This window comes from Penicillium nucicola, assembly GCF_028828085.1.
Source record: "Penicillium nucicola strain IBT 29836 chromosome Unknown utg000002l, whole genome shotgun sequence".
In the NCBI taxonomy this organism is placed as follows: domain Eukaryota; kingdom Fungi; phylum Ascomycota; class Eurotiomycetes; order Eurotiales; family Aspergillaceae; genus Penicillium; species Penicillium nucicola.
This window is the reverse complement of record NW_026643126.1, coordinates 3,625,215-3,644,656: the sequence shown is the minus strand read 5'-3', so window position 1 is coordinate 3,644,656 and position 19,442 is coordinate 3,625,215. Positions and strand designations below refer to the sequence as shown.

Sequence of the window (19,442 nt, the reverse complement as noted above, 5' to 3'; positions counted from 1 at the left end):
TCTATCCATCGGGCGATTTACCTTTATCGGGTCCATCCGAAAGGTTTAGGGTCAATATTGGGCAACGTTTGCTTTGTATCAACGAGTAGCATGCGCTATCTTCGCTCCTCATATTCGAATTATGCAAACAGACCCGCGGGTGCTCTTACTCGACCCAGAATACTCACTCGCTGGGCCAAATCACCTTTGTCATGTTGGCAAACCAAACATGAGATAATTATCTCTGCCTTCCAGCTTCAGATTTGATCAGTTTTGTTTGCTGTTCTCCCCTGTCTGTACATTATCTGTGGCTCAAACATGTCACTGTGCAAAAGTCATTCCACCCATGCTCTCGAGGATTGTGGTGGTCACATATACCAGATGTATATTGGCGACGACATACTGTAATGCGGCCTATGGACGTTCACGATTAGTTTAATTCAGCTTCACGATGTATAATATCTCAGTAAATATCACGTTACCATGATGCATTATCACTTGACATCTTGCAGCCAGCTGTCAGAACTGTAGAAGATAGTCCTTCTCGCCTTAGCAGCCATGTAGTAATAGGATACGGGAATCGCAGCAAGATCCGCTGTCAGTTCCGTCGGCCACCGGAGAAGTACCTGAAACTCCGCATGACCTCGAAAGGTCAAAGCATCTTACTATGTGGCAAAGTATGTGATGCCATTGCCCATGAGAAAGCCGAGTATCGGGCGGCTATTGAGCATCTGCCGACTAAAATGCCGTGGGGAAGATCAGATATTGATGTTACATATGTGTCAGATATCAGAGGTCGGCAATCTGCGGGGGTTGCCGAGATGCGAGACGTTGGCACTTGGCTTCTCCACTGCGGAATGAACATCTTATCTCGGGAGCAGATGCCTTTCTCAGTGGAACAGTTCTGGGGAGTTCCACCTGGGTTGACTCACTCGTCGCAAGATCCCCATTCCAACATCCCAATTGACAATTGACAATTAACAATGTTGACCGTACAGGAACAAACAGAAATCATCCAGAAGGTGCGCGAGGCACTGGACAAGTATGAAGCCAAGCTCAGTGAGATCAACCAAAAGGTGATCACCCTCTACAACCAATAACATTCAACTAAAAACCAAGACATGTAAGCTCACAAGTCCAGATCTGGTCCGATCCCGAACTAGCATTCAAAGAATACAACGCCCACGATAACATCTGCGCATTCTTCGAATCCCTCAACGACGACTACACAATCACCCGACAAGCCTACAACATCTCCACAGCCCTGCAAATAACCTACAAACAAGGCCACGGCGGACGCATCGTGGCCTTCAATGCCGAATACGACGCCCTACCAGGCATGGGCCACGCCTGCGGCCACAACCTCATAGCAACCAGCAGCATCGCCGCCTTCATCGCCACCGTCGAAACCATGAAAGCCCTACACCAGCACAACGCCACCAGCCCCGCAGCCGCAGGCTACGAAGTCCGGCTCCTGGGCACGCCGGCCGAAGAAGGCGGCGGCGGCAAACTGCTCCTCATCAAGGCGGGCGCGTACAAGCCCGTGCACGCCTGCCTGATGGTGCACCCGTTCCCCATCCTCTCCGGAGCGCCGGACCTGCTGTCGGCGAGTTCCTGTACGGGCATGTACCTCGCGAATGACAAGGTGCAGGTGACGTACACGGGGAAGCCGGCGCATGCGTCTGCGGCGCCGTGGGAGGGCGTCAACGCGCTTGATGCGGTTGTGTCGGCGTATGTGGGGATCTCGATGTTGAGGCAGCAGATCCGGCAGACGGATAAGGTGCATGGGGTTGTGCTGCGGGGTGGGGAGAGGCCGAATGTCATTCCGGCTTCGACGACCGTCGAGTATTATATTCGGTCGGGGAGTGTGGAGGAGCTGAAGCCGCTTACTGAGAAGGTGGTGAGGTGTTTTGAGGCGGCGGCTACTGCGACGGGGTGTGAGGTTGAGTTTGAATGGTATGTTTGTGTTTTTCTACCCTGATTTTGTCTATGTCTATCGCTATTGGAGTGGGGTGAGGTGGTTGCTAATCGTGGGTTTGATGCAGGGAGGCTTCGTACAAGGATATGAAGATCAACAAGCCTATCTGCGATAGCTATGTCTCCGCCATGACTGCTATGGGGCACAGGACTATTTTCGATGCGGCTGGACAGTCTGGTGGGATGAGTGGGGGATCTACTGATATGGGTGGGTGCAAGCCGAGTCCTGCAGGGCTCTCGCTCCACTCGATCTTGTCCACTTGTTTTGGTTGTTGACATGCTGACGACTGTTCTCCTATCTAGGAAATGTGTCCTACGAAGTCCCAAGCTTCCATGGTGGCTTTTATATAGCCACCGACGGCGTCAATCATACGCCGCAGTTCACGGCGGGCGCGGGCTCCCAGGAAGGCTTTAAACGCAGCTTGCATTGTGCTGCGGGAATGGCGGTGGTGGCTTGCAGGGATCTTGTTGATGATAGCTTCGCGAAGGCTGTGGAAACCGACTTTTGTAAAGAGAATCGGCTGTAGATCGGGTGAAATTAGCTAGACTTCATCGGATGGGTCGCTTTGGAGCGTGCTATAGATTGAAGAATTTGCAACTTGCAGTTTAAAATTTTTATTTTTTTAAGCAATTGAGTCGACGATAAGAAAATAGAAAAACCAAATCAAATCAAATCAGACTTTTCCAATTGCCCTACGTGGCGCCGAACAACAAAAGATCGCCACAGCGCCTGTCGCATAACGGAACACCGTCAGGCGGAAATTCCATAAGCAGGCAAAAAGGGGCATAACCTGACGGCATTTTCGATATCAGACATCCCCGCATACAGAATTTGCCGAGCTGAGGATCCGCTGGGGGGGGAGAAGTGGATGCACAGTGGGTGCATCTAAACCCTCTCAGAGTCGGATACAACCCCGATCAAGAACTAAAGAACTATGGGGTGCCGAGCAGGTGCAGTTGATTGGTGATGTCGCGAAGTCTCCATTCCACCTCCACGATTTCAATCGCAGGAAATACAGATCTGCATTTCTAAACATAAGCAAGATATGACACTGTCCCGTTAGGCCAAGCTCCTTTTTTTCCTCCCTACTCCACTGCGGAACTGGGCGTCTTGGGACGAGTAGGTTTAAGCGAGTTTAAATCCATGGCTTTTTTCTTGTCATAAGTAGGACCCGTGGACCGGAGCCTTTTGTTTTTTATTGATCGTTTTTTTGTTAATCTTTGGTTTGCTTTTCCTTGTTATTTATTATGACGGCGAACGACTCTACTATGGATGAAAAGGGTTTGAAGGGGGAGGGAGACTCTGTTGGTCGGGACTTTGACTTGGGTCAGGTTCTTGCTGTTCAGGCGACACCCGCGGAAGAGAGAAAGTTGTTATGGAAGCTTGATCTTTTGTGAGTATTGTGTGAATGTCGGGGTGGATCGTTGCTTACTTGTGACAGTTTGATCCCCTTAATGGGCATCGCATATTTCCTGCAATTCTTGGATAAACTCGCGCTCAGTCAAGCAACATTATTCGGGTTACGGCAGGACTTGGTATGGAGTCTTATACTCTCTGTTGCTTCTCAATTGGATCGTTGACTAACTTGCATAGCATATGAAAGGCAATGAATATTCATGGGCCTCTGCGATCTTCTATTTCGGCTATTTTGCCTGGAGCTGGTATGATCCCAAGGAGTCAACCCTAACAGACCATGACTGACTCTTCTCAGGCCGAGTTCATATATAATTGTTCGTCTTCCCATCGGAAAGTACCTCGCTGTTTCAGTGTATGTTGCCACCTCCACGATGAAAAGCCAAGAGCAAGGACTAAAGTTCCTAGATTCCTATGGGGAGGTATCATGATGTGCCACGCAGCCTGCTCAAGCTGGGCCGGACTCATGACAGTCCGATTCTTTTTAGGTGTAGGAGAAGCCGCCATTGCACCAGGCTTCACCTTGATTACAGGAATGTTCTACCGACGTGAGGAACAACCTCTCCGGTAAGCCTCCAACCTGATAACCGCATAGTTCAACCTCTAACAGCTGCTAGTCAATCGGCCTGGTTTTTCGGAAACTGTGTCGCCCTATTATTCGGTGCCTTGATCGCCTATGGCATTGGAAATATCAACACAAATGCTATCGAGCACTGGAAACTCCTATTCCTCATCTTCGGCGCCATCACCTCCTTCTACGGCATCGTTCTCCTCTTCTTGCTTCCAGACTCGCCCGCAACAGCTGTATTCCTCAAGCCTCACGAGCGCGCCATTGCTGTGAAAAGAACATTGAAAAACAAGACCGGTGTCATGGATACTGGTGTCTTCAAGTGGTCGCAGGCCGTTCAAGCTCTCACAGATCCCCAAACCTGGTTCTTGGTTCTGTGGTCATTCACTACCAACTTAGCCAATGGAGGTCTCACAAGTGTTCGTATCATTCTTTATGTTCAACCCGTCTCATATACTAATGTGCATTGCAGTTCACATCAATTATCATCGCCGGCTTCGGATTCTCAGATCTCAAGGCTCTCGTCATGCAAATGCCCCAAGGTGGTGCCCAGATCGTATTTTTGATCCTCACTTCGACCGTTGCGACTTTCGTGCCATCGTCCCGTATTCTGGGCATGATTCTCAACATCATCGTTGCTGTCATTGGTACTATCCTTATTTGGAAACTCAACGACGACAATCTCGCAGGTCGAATGGTTGGTTTGACGCTTTCTTGCGTTTTCGCTATCAACTTGCCTATTTCGCTGAGTCTTGTCACCTCCAACGTGGCTGGCTTTTCTAAGAAGAGTGTCACTGGATCTTTGATTTTCATTGCGTACTGCGTTGGAAATATTGTTGGACCTCAATTTTTCCTTTCTTCCGAGGAGCCTGCGTACCCGGTAAGTCAATACACTTCTTGACATTGGACGAAAAAGGAGATTGACTGAATTTTAATCTAGACTGGCATCAAGGCTTCTATGTCTGGATTGGTGCTGAGCATCTTTTTCCTCTTGTGCTTGTACTCCTACTACGTGTATGAGAACCGTCGCCGTGATAAGCTCTATGGATCACCTGATGAAATAACTGTGGGTGCTGAGTTGCAGGACGAATTGTCTAACAAGACGGATCGTGAAATCGAGAGTTTCAGATATGTTCTCTGAGAAGCATATCAAATTAACGAATATATTGAATAATATCATCAAGTGCGCAACTCTCAGAACAGAATCTGCTGAAAAGAGCACCGACGTTCTCGTAGTTCCAAAGGCCAACAGAAAAGCTAGTCTCTGTTACAATCAAGCCAACATCATTGAGACTAGTCTAACCACGTATCAATAGCGACACGCAAAGCATCAACCAACCACTGCTCCTTAAAAGAAGTATCAACATCAAACCCATGTCCACCAGGCCGAAGACACAGAACCAAATTATCAACACCCTGTCTCCCCTTCAGAGTAACCTTCGCCTTGTTAACGAACCGCTCACTAACGTCTGCAAGAACATCATCATCATCAGTGCCATGAATAATAGTCAACCCGCCACGCGGCAGTCTTGTATCGGGATACTCCAGCCGCTGCAGCTGGAACAACTTCTCCTGATAAAGCGAGCCCTCCGAGCCCCGAGTGTAAAATTCCGGACCGCGCCGATGACAAGAAATTGCAAACTGCAGAGTAGCACGTCGAACATCCAAATCAGACGATTCCACATACCCAGCCGGGAGACCCGCAAGATACCCATCGATATACGACGAGGGAACCTCTGCGTTCTCGGGAGATACATTAGGAGGGAACAAACTAGGCGGATCCCAGCTGAGCATTGGATAAGTGGCCGTGCCAGCGCGCAGCTGGTCCGGATACGAAAGAGTGAGGTAGATACTCAGCAGTCCGCCTGCGGAGTCTCCGGCCGCGATGACGCGATCAAGGTCGGGGTCGATCTGGTGTGGAGAAAGGATCTCCGTTAGGGCTTTGGAATGGAGCCATGTCCAGAAATCATCGACGTCTTCTAGGATCTGGACGCCTGTTGCTTCGGGGAGGAACCGGTAGTTCGGTGATACGATCACTGCATTGTGCGTTTCTGCTAGTTCTAGTAGCCATTTTGGAAACCAGTCTGCATAGATTGAGTCGCCTCTTGACTGCAGGTGGCTTTGTTAGGGAGGTGGTGTTTGGTTATACGTGGATGGGGATGCGTACTAGCCCTCCACCGTGGAACCTTGCAATGATGGGATGGCCTTTTGATTTGTCTAGCGATTCTGGGGCTAGAATATCTGCCCGTATGTCATGGCCATCGACTGTTTTGTAGATGGCTTGGATGATGTTGAAGTTGTTGAACTTCTGGCCGAATCTGGCTGCTGTCATCTTTGCGGGGTAAATGTGGGATTGAAAATGGATTGCTCCGATAATACCGAGCTACCTGTATAGTGGATTGGGCGTATTATTTTGGAAAAAGGTGAGAAAGCCATAAGCCCTACTTATATACTTATAGAAGCTCGAACCCAGTGTTTGCACTCGTTGACACATGTGTCTAATCGGAGGTGCAAACACGACAAACTCCAATTTCATTGGCCCATTTGTTTGCAGTTCGATCAAAATCTTATTTCGACGTTTGTACTGTTTGACTGGGTGTCTCTACATGTATAGTTGCTTTGGACACCAAAGCCCATATCGGTGGTTTTTCCTGCGCTAAAATCCCGTAGCTATTGCCAAGCTTGGTTAGTTTTAAAGTTTTTACACTAAATTTCCACCTTGTACTATCAATCTCAGACCATATGTGCAAAACGTGTTATTTGAAATATCTCAATCTCGAGTTAGAGCAATGTGACGTTGGAGTGCTCATTCTCAACCAATATGACGCTGTGTGGCAATAGCGATCTTCATACTGATACAGTATGTTGCTATGTCACTACGCATGTAAAAATGCATTCTTTCTCGGTGATTCCCTTAGGTGTACTGTATCACCCTCGACACACAAGACTTTCTGCATGATATCATCGCATACTTGAGCCACTTAAGGGATCCCGTGATCCCGTGACCTAGTACCGGTACATGGTCCCGTCGGTGTGTACCGGCACAACCCGTGTATCTGTACAGGTCCCACTCCTGTGACCCGAGTCCACGTAGCTGCCGGTTTCCACCTTTTTCCCTTTCCAGCTCTTGGTCGAAATTTGTTCCCCAGCACTTTCCACCAGTCGACGTCGCGCATTATGCAACTTCGGTTCGCTTGGAGCGCCCAACCATGTTCTCCATGGAACTTCGCACCAAGGGGCCAATGATCTCTCTAGGGAGGCCCTTTTGACAAGTGCATATCATTACTACTTACATACATTTACTGGCCTATTTTTGCGTTTCACCGCATTTGCTGCCCCTCCATAGGCTTTGATTATCTCTTCTCTTCTCTCCAGATCGTACATCCAATCCATCGGGTTCGATCGCTGATTTGGGGATTTGCCCACTTAAGAGGTTTCCCATACCTCGGTCCTCATGAGCACGGGTTATAGTCTTTCTCGGACCCGAGTGTCGTTCCATTTAAATCCTGGCAAACAAAGGCGGAACTCTCCGCCTTCCTTCCCCCGCGGAACAGAATTTGTACTTCTCACGATCTTCACATCCCACTGAGACACTTGATTTCGAAATAATCGGACTGCACGGTCCCGATGGCATCCCAAGCGCCAGAGGAGATCGGGCCGGGATCCCCGCGAAAAAGATCGGAAAGTGTTGCAGGCGCAGAGTCATTGAGGAAGGAGCACATCCGACCAGAGATCAGGGACCGAGCACAGTCGGCATCTCAGGATGAGATTCAACCACCCAGCACCGGCTTCGAAGCTGCCGACCGTGTCTTTCCCATTCGATCTTTCGTCTCGGTTGATCCGAACCCTCGACCTATAGGATACCACGCGGCCACCGCGCAGGCGCGAGCCGCACGTTCACCAACGCGGGAAGGCGCTCGACAATATTCGTTCATCGACGAACATACATGGAACCAAATGCAGTCACAACCTCCCTCCACCACGGTACCGAGCGAACCGACCATTCCCACCGATATCGAACGTCACGAAACACATGAGGTTTCTGCTGACACCGAACTTGCAACACACTCCATGGCATCCCAGGTTAACCAGCACCCCGAAGTGTATGCGAAGCCTGTCAGTGCGAGCCACTTCAGTGCCGGTTCGGCTGCCCACGAAAACGCTCCCACCCCGCCCAGCGACGGCCAGGGCCATTACACTGCTCGCTTCAGACATATCTTGACGGAAAATGGTCATGCTGTTATAACAGGACGGGATGGGAAGTCGTTTCAATATTGTGAAGATGAGCCTATTCACATCCCAGGTGCGATTCAAACATTTGGAGTCATGCTTGCATTACGAGAGGAATCGCCCAATCAACTTGTGGTACGCGTGGTGAGCGAAAATTCGACTCAGCTCTTCGGTCATTCACCCAAGCAATTGTTCGAGTTGGAGAATTTTTGCGATATTATGCACGAAGACCAAGCAGATAATCTACTGGATCACATGGACTTCGTTCGTGATGATGCTTATGATCCGACAATTGATGGACCGGAGGTATTTTCCTTAAAGATTCGTACACCATCAGGGGAGGACCGTCAATTCTGGTGCGGTGTCCATGTTTGTCAAACGCAAAAGGATTTGCTCATATGCGAGTTTGAGCTGGAGGACGACGATATCAACCCATTGAATGTCGCGGGTACCGCCACCCCGGCATCTCCAACTGACACCTTGGGTGTTATCCCAACTGCGGAGCAATTGGCTGGAAGCACCATCAACATTAGCCAGCCTCTGCGTGTCCTACGCAATGCCCGTCGGAGAAAGGGCGAAGCAGCATCGATGGAAGTTTTTAGCATCTTCACCCAAATCCAGGAGCAGCTGGCTCGGGCAAATGATTTGGATCAGTTGCTGAATACAACTGCTGGGCTGGTGAAAGAATTGACCGGCTTCCATCGTGTTTTGATCTATCAATTTGACAGCAGCTGGAACGGCATGGTTGTTGCTGAATTAGTTGACCCTAACGTCACAATTGATCTGTATAAGGGCCTTCATTTCCCCGCATCCGACATTCCTGCGCAAGCGAGAGAGCTATACAAGATCAACAAAGTGAGGTTATTGTATGATCGTGATCACGCCACCTCTCGTCTCGTTTGTCGCACTGTAGAAGACCTCGAAACTCCCCTCGACATGACCCATGCATTTTTACGAGCAATGTCGCCTATTCACGTGAAGTATTTGGCTCATATGAAGGTCCGATCTTCAATGTCTATTAGCGTCAATGCTTTTAACGACTTGTGGGGTTTAATATCTTGTCACAGCTACGGCACCGCGGGAATGCGGGTGTCGTTCCCAATTCGCAAAATGTGTCGACTACTTGGCGATTGTGTGTCACGGAACATCGAGAGGCTTTCTTATGCTTCACGCTTGCAAGCACGAAAGCTGATCAATACGGTTCCAACCGAGGCTAATCCGTCCGGTTACATCATTGCCTCTACGGATGATCTACTTGCACTTTTCGATGCAGACTATGGTGTTTTATCGATTCGAGACGAGACTAAGATCCTCGGTGACAATACCCACTCTCAGGAACTTCTTGCGCTGCTGGAGTATCTCCGCCTACGCCAACTGAGTTCTGTGCTTGCATCGCACGATATAAGCAAAGATTTTCCTGATCTACATTACGCGCCGGGATTGAAGGCCATTTCAGGACTTTTATATGTCCCACTATCCACCGCTGGCAGTGACTTTATTGTCTTTTTCCGCCGCGGCCAACTCACAGAGATCAAATGGGCCGGCAATCCATATGAAATTTCCAAGCGGAAAGAGACCGCTGGTTATTTGGAACCGCGTCAAAGCTTCAAAGCATGGCAGGAAACTGTACTCTCGCAGAGTCGCGAGTGGACAGAGACAGACGTTGAGACTGCTGCAGTCCTATGCCTTGTGTATGGAAAGTTCATCAAGGTCTGGCGCCAGAAGGAGGCTGCTATGCAAACTTCACAACTCACTCGACTGCTACTAGCGAACTCCGCGCATGAAGTTCGCACACCTTTGAATGCTATCATCAACTATCTTGAGATTGCCCTCGAGGGTGCACTCGATGCAGATACACGTGAAAGCCTGACCAAATCCCATTCTGCCTCGAAATCCCTCGTCTATGTCATCAACGATCTACTGGATTTGACAAATACAGAGAAAGGACAGGATTTGATCAAAGATGAAAGTTTTGATCTTGAAACTACGTTCAAAGAGGCCGCCGACATGCTCTCAGGCCAGGCAAAGCGAAAGAACATATCTTATAGCATGACGGTTCACCCGGGTATACCACACCTGGTGCTCGGAGATCAGCGACGTGTCCGCCAAGTCTTGTCAAACGTGATCTCGAATGCAATCCAACACACCGAATCAGGTGCTGTTACCACGGAAATGTGGCGGTCGGCGAATCAGGCTGTTGAAGGCTCGGTTGCAGTAGAGGCTATGGTTGTCGACACCGGGTGTGGGATGTCAGAGAAAAAGCTAGAATCTCTTTTCCACGAGCTCGAACAAATTTCCACGGATGAACCTTACTATCCAGAAGATGAGCCTGAACAACAGCAGTCCGACTCGCCTACAGAACCAAAGAAACGTGTTTTGGGTCTTGGCCTTGCCCTGACAGCGAGGATTGTTCACAACATGCAAGGGCAGCTTGGTGTCAGATCAGAAGAAGGGAAGGGCAGCCGATTCAAAATTCTATTGCAATTCAAGCTACCAGAAGGTGCTCCACCTGAAAGCACTCCTCCCGCGGGTCCTGTTGTTCCCCCAACTCCCATGTTGTCAGACAAGGAGTTCACGCTCATCGGTGGAGCACACGAGGGTCGCGATCGTCGCGATAACGATTCAAGAAGAAGAAGCACAGAAAGTCTCAATAGCGGAACCAGTACTCGCAGCGGCAAAAGTCAGGCTGACCGTCTCATTAGCGCCATGCAAGAACCAGCTATGGCAAGGAGAAGCCCTAGTCACGGCTCAGACTCTAACAGGCCTGATTCTCGACAGCTCAAAGTTGGCAGTCCCCTTAGCACAAGCAGTCATGATCTATCTATCAAGTCGCCAGTGCCGACAAAAAGCCCCAAACGATCAAGTATGACAGAGCTCCGATCGGGTCTTCTCTCTGCCTCGCATACGCCGCCGACTATGTTGCACCCGCTAGTAACACCTCCTCTGCCGGGCATGGCAAACATCACGGACTCGGGAGTACCGATGAGTGCTTTGCGAATGTCGCAGCAATCTGCAAACATGGTTTCCCCCCACTTGCAGAGAGTTGATGGCAATTCTTATTTCCCTCGCGTCAAAACAATCACGGAAACCTCACAGCGCTCAACTGATGCCACCACCGGGACTTTGTCAGCAAATATCTCACCAGAATATGAGCTGCTCCACGTGCTAGTTGCAGAGGATGATCCCGTCAATAGCAAGATCATATCAAAGCGATTGAATAAACTTGGTCATACTGTGCACCTCACTAGCAACGGTGAAGCTTGTGCGATTGCTTTTGGCTCAACAGAAACGCCCTTTGACGTGGTTTTGATGGATATTCAGGTAAGTTCATTTGTCTGTCTTTCTTCATCCGCATACTAATAATGCGCAGATGCCGATCGTAGATGGTATCGAAGCTACAAAGATGATTCGCAACTACGAAAGCAAGACTCCCAAGAGTGCGCTATCTGAAAAAGCCAGCAAAGGCAACAACCGTGCTCCGATCTTTGCAGTATCTGCATCCTTGCTAGAGAAAGAAAAGGACAAATACACAGATGCTGGATTCGATGGTTGGGTCATGAAGCCAATCAACTTTGCTCGGCTGAACATCCTTTTCAGCGGTCTTGGTGACCCTCAGGCCCGCCAAGACGCCACCTACAAGCCTGGCGAATGGGAAAATGGCGGATGGTTCGAGAGCCAGTAGATCCGGCTCTACTGGGTTACTCACAAAGTCGAAACTCCATCTCATGGGAAGCCATCCACTCCTCTCTCTCGGTGTATCTCATCTATCATTCACTTCTCCCGCCGACCATGTGCTGGATCACCCTCTTTGCACTCCTTCCACTCTTCCCGATGCATCACCTCATCTCACTACCTACGATACCGATTAAAACTGAAACCTCTTCTCAGAGGGTTGATCCCTTTTCACGAATTACTTCACATTTGCTTTACGTCTTCTTACGCATATCGCAGGCTCCGAATTACGGGTGGGCCTGCGGGGGTCTCCTTCATTGGCGTTACATCATGTTTCAATCGGGAAAATATACAGATACCCTATTTGACTTTCTACATTTGTCTTTTGTTGGTTGGTCTGTCGGATTCAGATTCAGATTCCTGCTTTGCACCTACAAAACCATATTGCAATCCATGTATATATATATATTTCCAAGTTAAAACATACATAATCTTACAAATCGAAAGAAACGAAAACAAAATCTAATTCCATGCTGGTTTAGTGTCCTGATCCGAATGTTGCGAATATATGTGTCACAACTCAGGTCTTTTCTGCTTCACTACTTTGGAAACCGAGAACTTTTGACAGATATAAAATTGCATCAATAAAATCACCAGACAAGTCTAAAAGGACCAGGGTATAAAGCAAAAATGAGAAGACCGCCCAGTAATAGATGAACCGTGAAAAACCATCGAGTCCAACGCGAAGTAAATGTAGAAATCCGCCCAGCAACCAATTCCCCAGGAAAACCTCGGTCCCTAATACAAAGTCAATTAGAAGGTACCAAAGCCATCTCAACAGTCGACCTCGTGTCAGACGAATGAACCTGCAACCTCCCATCCAAATGCGACTGCCCAACAGAATTCTCCGAAGTAGAAGCAAACCTAGTCTCCCTCAGCGCCTCATGAAAGTCATAAGTACTGCTCCTCGTCGAATGAGGCAAACCAGCACTAGGACTAACAGCACCTCCAAAGCGCGGCGAAGTTTGCGCCTCCATATCTAGTCCTTGTGGACGACCACCCCTCCTCGCAGATAAATCGAAGATATTCACATCGCTCGAGACACGCGGACTCTCACCGTCCGTATGGCACACACAAGGATACACGCGCGTCAGCTCACGCAGCCTGGACAGAATATAGAACTCAAGCTTGAGCTTGATAGCATAGACAACAGTCTTGTAGCTAACAGTGAGATAATGAGCCTTCCACTCGACAATAAAGAGCGAAGCGTTGAGGATAACAACGAAGACATTGATGATGACGAGTTGGACGATAACTCGTTTTCCCTCGCGGCCTTTGATTTCGAAGATGGGTTTCAGGGCTCGGAGTGCTTCGTAGATGTAGATGGCGCTTATCACGACGTCTTGGATTGCAAAGCCGCTGATTTGAATTCTGTCGTAGATTTTGGCTGGTTTGATGCATTGCGGGGCTTGGCTGAGGTTTCGACAGAGGAATAGTCCGCTCATGGGGATGCTTAGGATGATGAAGTTGGCGATGATCATCCAGAGGACCCAGTGGAGGTGGCATTTGTCTGAGACGACGAGGTGGAGACGGGAGTAGAGGACTAGTGCCTGGCCCTGAGAGTCGTAAGTATGGTTGTATGTGTGTGTGTATACTTCGGGGCTGGGAGTTGGGGTTTCGAGGGAAATCAATACATACTTGGACCATACACCACCATCCAAGCACGAATGGTACTGCCATTGCGATGTTCGATGCCCGTCGAGTATATGTCATTTGCGCAGTGACACCATATAAGACTATTCCTGAGGCCGCGATCTGCATGCTCCAGAAGTAGAAGCCGCGATAGCTCTTGAACTGGGTGAACGCTGACAGCGATACCTCTAGGGCTAGGAACGAGCCGATTGAAAACATGGCGATGTTGTCGGCTGTCCACATATCTGCCATCAAGATGTCTGCCACCTTCGGAGTCAGACTGCTCATAATGGTGTCCATGATGAGCGCGGCAGTGGGGAATCATGCGGAAAAATCAGCCGGATATAAGGTGGGATATATGGGATCTAAGATGCTGGGGGAGATGGGAGGATTCTACAGCAACGGATGGCCATTAGCAAGCAAGGATAGATCGACTTGAGCCCCTCATCTTATGGGTGTGACAGTATGGGATAAAGTTGTCGACAGACAGGGTTAATCTCGAGGCAGCCACTGGATGAGCGAGTCATAATCCCTCCCTGTCTCTCATTTAATATTGTAGATTAATGGGAATTAAGCGACAGCAACCGGTTTTCTACGACCAGAAATGCCAAAAGTGGAGTACGATCTTGCGATCCGCTAGGATAATGAGGATAGGCTCTAGTCCAGATATGGTCGGACATGGACGATTGATGATCAACGGTCGGTTATAACGATACTCGGGAATCTCATGCTGCTCGGGGTCCAGTTTATGGACGTGACCCCTTAACGATCCTGCTAGCGTTTGGTTGGATCGGTTCACCATTGGCTGGCGCAAACGACAGACGGAGTGTCTAACAGGGATGATCGGGAATCAAACAAAGAAAACGATGTGCACGTATCAACTGTGGCGGTTGGGGGAGAGGGCCAGGCCTTGGATAAGAGATGTGACAGCTGCGGCGTTTTCGTTCTTTCATTGTTGATATACCAAATGGCCTGTTGAAGTAATGTCGAGTGGATGTGAACTGTAGATGTCGACTTCTATACATCCCTGTCCCACGAGTCGCGGAGGCTTGGCATTGACTCGGAGGAAACAAACTGGCACGAACTAGCACGGGGCAATCAATGGTCTAAGAGTAGTTATGCAAGATGAATGCGTGATGAAGTCATGCATGGGCTTTAAGTTGGAGGTTATACTGTGTAGATTGTGGCTCTGTTGGTAGGGGCTTGACTGTTGAGCCAGTAGGGGTATCCTATCGCCTGTCAAGACCAATCGCCGGACAGGAAACGTCCAACTGATCAAGTTACGGTGAAGAGATTACCGTGTTTGAGTGCTTGAAGGCGCTTAAATTGATCTCACTGCAGAGAAGTGAAAAGTGAAGGGTGACACGTACATCGAGCTTACCCGGAAGGATAGTACTCAAACGGGGGGAATATATTATTAGGGTGAGATGATGTCCCCCTATCCATAGGTTATGAGTCCATCGAATCCGCACATTTCGGCGACCACTGATTGAATGTGACGAACACTCTTGAACTGTCCCCGCTCTTCTTTGACCGTTTCGCAGATCGTCATCCAGTTGCACCCCCGATGCGATCACGACTTTAATTTTCGGTCCTTTGAAATCGTGAATGACAGACTTGGAGTGTCCCGCCCGAGGTCCAATGGAGAATGCCAAATGCAGCAATCCGAAAGGGGAACAAACTCCGGCATCTTGAATATTGTGTCGGAGGAGATGAAAGAACACGCAAGACCATTGAGACTTAGAGCGCCTCGGTATAGGTAGAATCACCAGCTAACAGCTGGACCAAGAGCACTAAAAGTCATTGGGGAGATTTGTGTCCTCTGATCGGCAGCGGCCGCGGAAGCCGGTCCGACAATAGTTCGCTTCCACAAACGCGCCACATGCTAGGCTCCCTTTTGACGCTCGAGGTCCAGGAGAAAGTAAATTGATTCTCCGACCGGCGGAAAGAGATATAGATAGTTTCTCTCCTGGATATGTCCCATAGAAGTGTCGGAAACTTATACTGCAAGGGGGTAACCTGTGAGATTATTTGGTTAAGCGTTGCGACTGGAACCATTCAGAATATTGGTGAGATTGCTGTTCAGTTGATCGTACATGTGGGTTCTCATGTTCTTAAGAGACTGACACGGAGAGGAAGCGGACAATACACCGCAGCTACGAAACCGCAAAAGGACCTCGGAATGCTCGACATCCATTGCATGATGTGATACTGTGCCAGGTCCCAGGGGCTTTCTGGTATGTTCCTATTACATGAACATACAAACCTAGGGAAGAATGCCGTTGCGATAGCTGGAGATCCGCAATTCAAGTGGTGAAGTGTCAAGCGCGCCCTCGTTCGTTTCAGTGGCCAGACCTATAGTCTGACATGAGGATAACAATGTTGACAACAGTCGCATCATCCGGAATGATCCGAGACACCTGGAAGCATTTCCCTGTTCTGGCTGTACAGTATGTAACCGGGCTAGAACTCGGTTATTAGTGATCTGGCTGGACGAAGAAAAGTCATGTACGTCAGCCAATGAGCGTGGCCCATTTGCCAATAAATCGTGGGTATCTAGAAACGGCCATTTTGTCAGCGCTGGAGCTTGCTAATAAGACTTGGATCGAACGTCGGATGGTCATCGCACCTCGGCGCACTCCGCCAATGAAATTCGCACTAAGTGCATCACTCACGTAAGGCCATGGAAGACTTCCCCGCACTCCAAACCGAGCTTAGTGATGGCAATTGGAGAGATTTCACCAATAGAGGAGTGCAGAGTCCAGACTTAGCGTATTTGTTAAGCTATGAAGTCGGGGAGATGTTAGAGTAATATCCGTTTCGTCATTGGGTCGGAGACGGAAGGCAAATTATTTAAACTGCGGGGAACCCTCCCACCTTTCTTCTTTCCTTCTCTACAGCATCAACTGTATCACTATTCATCATGGGTGAATGTCCTGTTGCACACAAGAAGAGCAATGTGGCCGGTGGAGGTACTCGGTATGTTCAGTCGTGGCGTCAGTGGAGCTGGAAGCTCAACGCCACATGCATCTGGGTGCATGACGCTGATCATTCACAGGAACACTGACTGGTGGCCGAATGCCCTGAAGCTTGGGATCCTCCGCCAGCACACCGATGCTACAAATCCTCAAGGCAAGGATTTCGATTATGCTGCGGCGTTCAAAACTCTCGACTATTGGGGTCTGAAGAAGGATCTCAATGCTCTCATGACCGAGTCGAACGACATCTGGCCGGCTGATTTCGGCCACTACGGTGGTCTGTTCATCCGTATGGCCTGGCACAGCTCTGGTACCTACCGTGTCTTCGATGGCCGCGGTGGTGGTGGCCAGGGCCAGCAACGATTTGCTCCCCTCAACTCTTGGCCCGATAACGTTTCTCTCGATAAGGCCCGTCGTCTCTTGTGGCCCATCAAGCAGAAGGTAAGCATTGAAACGCGATGGAAAAAAAAAATGAAACGAACCAGAGCTAACCATGTTCATAGTATGGTAACAAGATCTCATGGGCTGATCTGCTGCTTCTGACTGGTAACGTTGCTCTGGAGTCTATGGGTCTGCAGACCTTTGGATTCGCTGGTGGCCGTCCCGATGTCTGGGAAGCCGATGAGTCCGTCTACTGGGGTAGCGAAAATGTCTGGTTCACCAACGAGGCTCGTTATGAGGCCGAGACTCCCGATGAGAAGGACAAGCAGAGCAACATCAAGACTCGTGACCTCGAAGACCCGCTGGCCGCGGTCGTCATGGGTTTGATCTATGTCAACCCAGAGGGTCCGGATGGAAACCCGGATCCAGTCGCGGCTGCCCGTGATATCCGTATCACATTTGGCCGCATGGCCATGGATGACGAGGAGACTGTTGCCCTGATTGCTGGTGGCCACACCTTCGGAAAGACTCATGGTGCCGCCCCTGCCGACAATGTTGGCAAGGAGCCCGAGGCTGCGGGTATTGAGCAGCAGGGTCTGGGATGGAGCAACGCTCACGGCTCTGGAAAGGGTCCTGATACCATCACCAGTGGCCTGGAAGTTACCTGGACCAAGACTCCCACAAAGTGGAGCAACAACTTCCTCGAGTATCTGTTCAAGTTCGAATGGGAGCTCACCAAGTCTCCCGCCGGTGCTAACCAGTGGGTTGCCAAGAACGCCGACGATATTATCCCCGATGCCTACGATGCCAACAAGAAGCACAAGCCTAAGATGCTGACTACCGATTTGTCGCTACGCTTCGACCCTGCTTACGAGAAGATTTCTCGTCGTTTCCTTGAGAACCCTGATCAACTCGCCGATGCCTTCTCTCGTGCCTGGTTCAAGCTGTTGCACCGTGACATGGGTCCTCGTGCCCGCTGGTTGGGTCCTGAGATCCCCAAGGAGGTTCTCATTTGGGAAGACCCCATTCCCTCCCCTACCTACGCTCTGATCGACAACGGCGATATTCTCAACTTGAAGAACGAGATCCTCTCATCTGGCGTTGAGCCCACCAAGTTCATTTCCACTGCCTGGGCTTCCGCCTCCACATTCCGTGGCGGTGACAAGCGTGGTGGTGCCAATGGCGCTCACATTCGTCTCGCCCCTCAGAAGGACTGGGATGTTAACAACCCTGCTCAGCTCCAGGAGGTCCTCAGTGTCCTGGAGAAGATCCAGAACCGCTTCAACAGCGCCCAGGCTGGCGAGAAGCGCGTATCTATCGCCGATCTCATCGTTCTCGCCGGCTCCGCCGCTCTCGAGAAGTCTTCTGGCATCCCCGTTCCCTTCACCCCCGGCCGCAACGACGCCACCCAGGATCAAACCGACGTCGAGTCCTTCCAGTGGCTCCGACCTTTCGCTGACGGCTTCCGGAACTATGGCAACTCCACTCGCCGCGTGCTTACCGAGCAGCTCCTCGTCGACAAGGCCCAGCAGCTGACCCTCTCCGCCCCCGAACTGACCGTTCTCGTCGGAGGTCTCCGAACCCTGAACGCCAACTGGGATGGTTCCGCCCACGGTGTTTTCACCTCTCACCCGGGCCAGCTCAGCAACGACTTCTTCGTCAACTTGCTGGACATGAACACTGCCTGGAAGCCCACCGGCGCTGACAACGAATACTTCGAGGGTGTCGACCGCAAGACCGGCGCTAAGAAGTGGTCTGCTACCCGCGTTGATCTCATCTTTGGTCACCACGCCGAGCTCCGTGCTCTTGCCGAGCTGTACGGTAGCTTCGATGCCCTTGATAAGTTCAAGAAGGACTTCGTCGCTGCTTGGGACAAGGTTATGAACTTGGACCGTTATGATATCCCGACTTTCCCTGCTGTCACCGGTCGCCCTCGCCTGTGAAGCATGAATTGATCTATGATTTTTTGTTCTATAGTGTTATTTTAGCTGAATTCATTTTCCAAAATTGTTCAACCTAATGATACTTTTTCTAGCATCCTAAATTGCCATTTAACGCCGTAGAAACTTTCAAGTTGTTCCTTCAGAACTCTCATACCTTTACACTGTCTAGATCGTACGAGATTGTAACCTCAGTCAGACATAGTCAGATATAAGGCGGTAAGGAGGTACCGGCAAAATGTGATATCTGAAGGCCGCTAGAGACAGACATACTGGCGCTAAGCAAATTTACCACAGCAGTTCTTTCTCCTGAACCAATACAACTCTTCTTTATCTAATCTTCAAGCTCATAAAATCAAACGAGCCAAAATCTGAGGAGAGTTGGAGAACCAAATTTCAAGGCTCTGTCGCGGCTCTACCCGCCTGTGTCTTTCCCCAGGCAATTGAAAGAGCCGCATTGATATTGCTTGCTGCAACATAATGCAAAACAATGACAATCCCTTCCGATTCCCGACACCTTTAAGGTCATATCCGAGTATTGAATCTAATGCCGCTACTTCCACATCTGGCGGTTCCTCTGAAGCCTCGCACCGCAGTAGGGGAATAAATGC

At 49.7% G+C, this 19,442-nt stretch overlaps 6 protein-coding genes across 6 annotated transcripts; 4 read left to right on the top strand and 2 right to left on the bottom strand.

Moving 5' to 3' along the window:
• Positions 1–962: 962 nt before the first annotated feature.
• On the top strand, positions 963–2,483 carry N7511_003131 (M20 family metallopeptidase; the record flags this gene model as incomplete). Its single annotated transcript, XM_057125556.1, has 4 exons — positions 963–1,055; positions 1,121–1,935; positions 2,025–2,164; positions 2,260–2,483. The coding sequence occupies 4 exons, from the start codon at positions 963–965 to the stop codon at positions 2,481–2,483; spliced, it is 1,272 nt and encodes a 423-aa protein (XP_056987715.1).
• Positions 2,484–3,204: 721 nt separating this feature from the next.
• On the top strand, positions 3,205–5,079 carry N7511_003130 (uncharacterized protein; the record flags this gene model as incomplete). Its single annotated transcript, XM_057125555.1, has 8 exons — positions 3,205–3,350; positions 3,399–3,492; positions 3,551–3,618; positions 3,669–3,725; positions 3,779–3,937; positions 3,988–4,357; positions 4,411–4,818; positions 4,879–5,079. 8 exons carry the CDS (start codon positions 3,205–3,207, stop codon positions 5,077–5,079), a joined length of 1,503 nt encoding a protein of 500 aa, XP_056987714.1.
• Positions 5,080–5,231: 152 nt separating this feature from the next.
• On the bottom strand, positions 5,232–6,270 carry N7511_003129 (alpha/beta hydrolase; the record flags this gene model as incomplete). Its single annotated transcript, XM_057125554.1, has 2 exons — positions 5,232–6,047; positions 6,106–6,270. 2 exons carry the CDS (start codon positions 6,268–6,270, stop codon positions 5,232–5,234), a joined length of 981 nt encoding a protein of 326 aa, XP_056987713.1.
• Positions 6,271–7,565: 1,295 nt separating this feature from the next.
• On the top strand, positions 7,566–11,850 carry fphA (putative sensor histidine kinase/response regulator; the record flags this gene model as incomplete). Its single annotated transcript, XM_057125553.1, has 2 exons — positions 7,566–11,489; positions 11,539–11,850. 2 exons carry the CDS (start codon positions 7,566–7,568, stop codon positions 11,848–11,850), a joined length of 4,236 nt encoding a protein of 1,411 aa, XP_056987712.1.
• Positions 11,851–12,649: 799 nt separating this feature from the next.
• On the bottom strand, positions 12,650–13,832 carry N7511_003127 (uncharacterized protein; the record flags this gene model as incomplete). The annotated part of the gene is made up of 2 exons (XM_057125552.1): positions 12,650–13,456; positions 13,539–13,832. The coding sequence occupies 2 exons, from the start codon at positions 13,830–13,832 to the stop codon at positions 12,650–12,652; spliced, it is 1,101 nt and encodes a 366-aa protein (XP_056987711.1).
• Positions 13,833–16,455: 2,623 nt separating this feature from the next.
• Positions 16,456–18,834, top strand: cat2 (bifunctional catalase-peroxidase Cat2; the record flags this gene model as incomplete). The annotated part of the gene is made up of 3 exons (XM_057125551.1): positions 16,456–16,511; positions 16,591–16,951; positions 17,014–18,834. The coding sequence occupies 3 exons, from the start codon at positions 16,456–16,458 to the stop codon at positions 18,832–18,834; spliced, it is 2,238 nt and encodes a 745-aa protein (XP_056987710.1).
• Between the last annotated feature and the right edge of the window lie 608 nt (positions 18,835–19,442).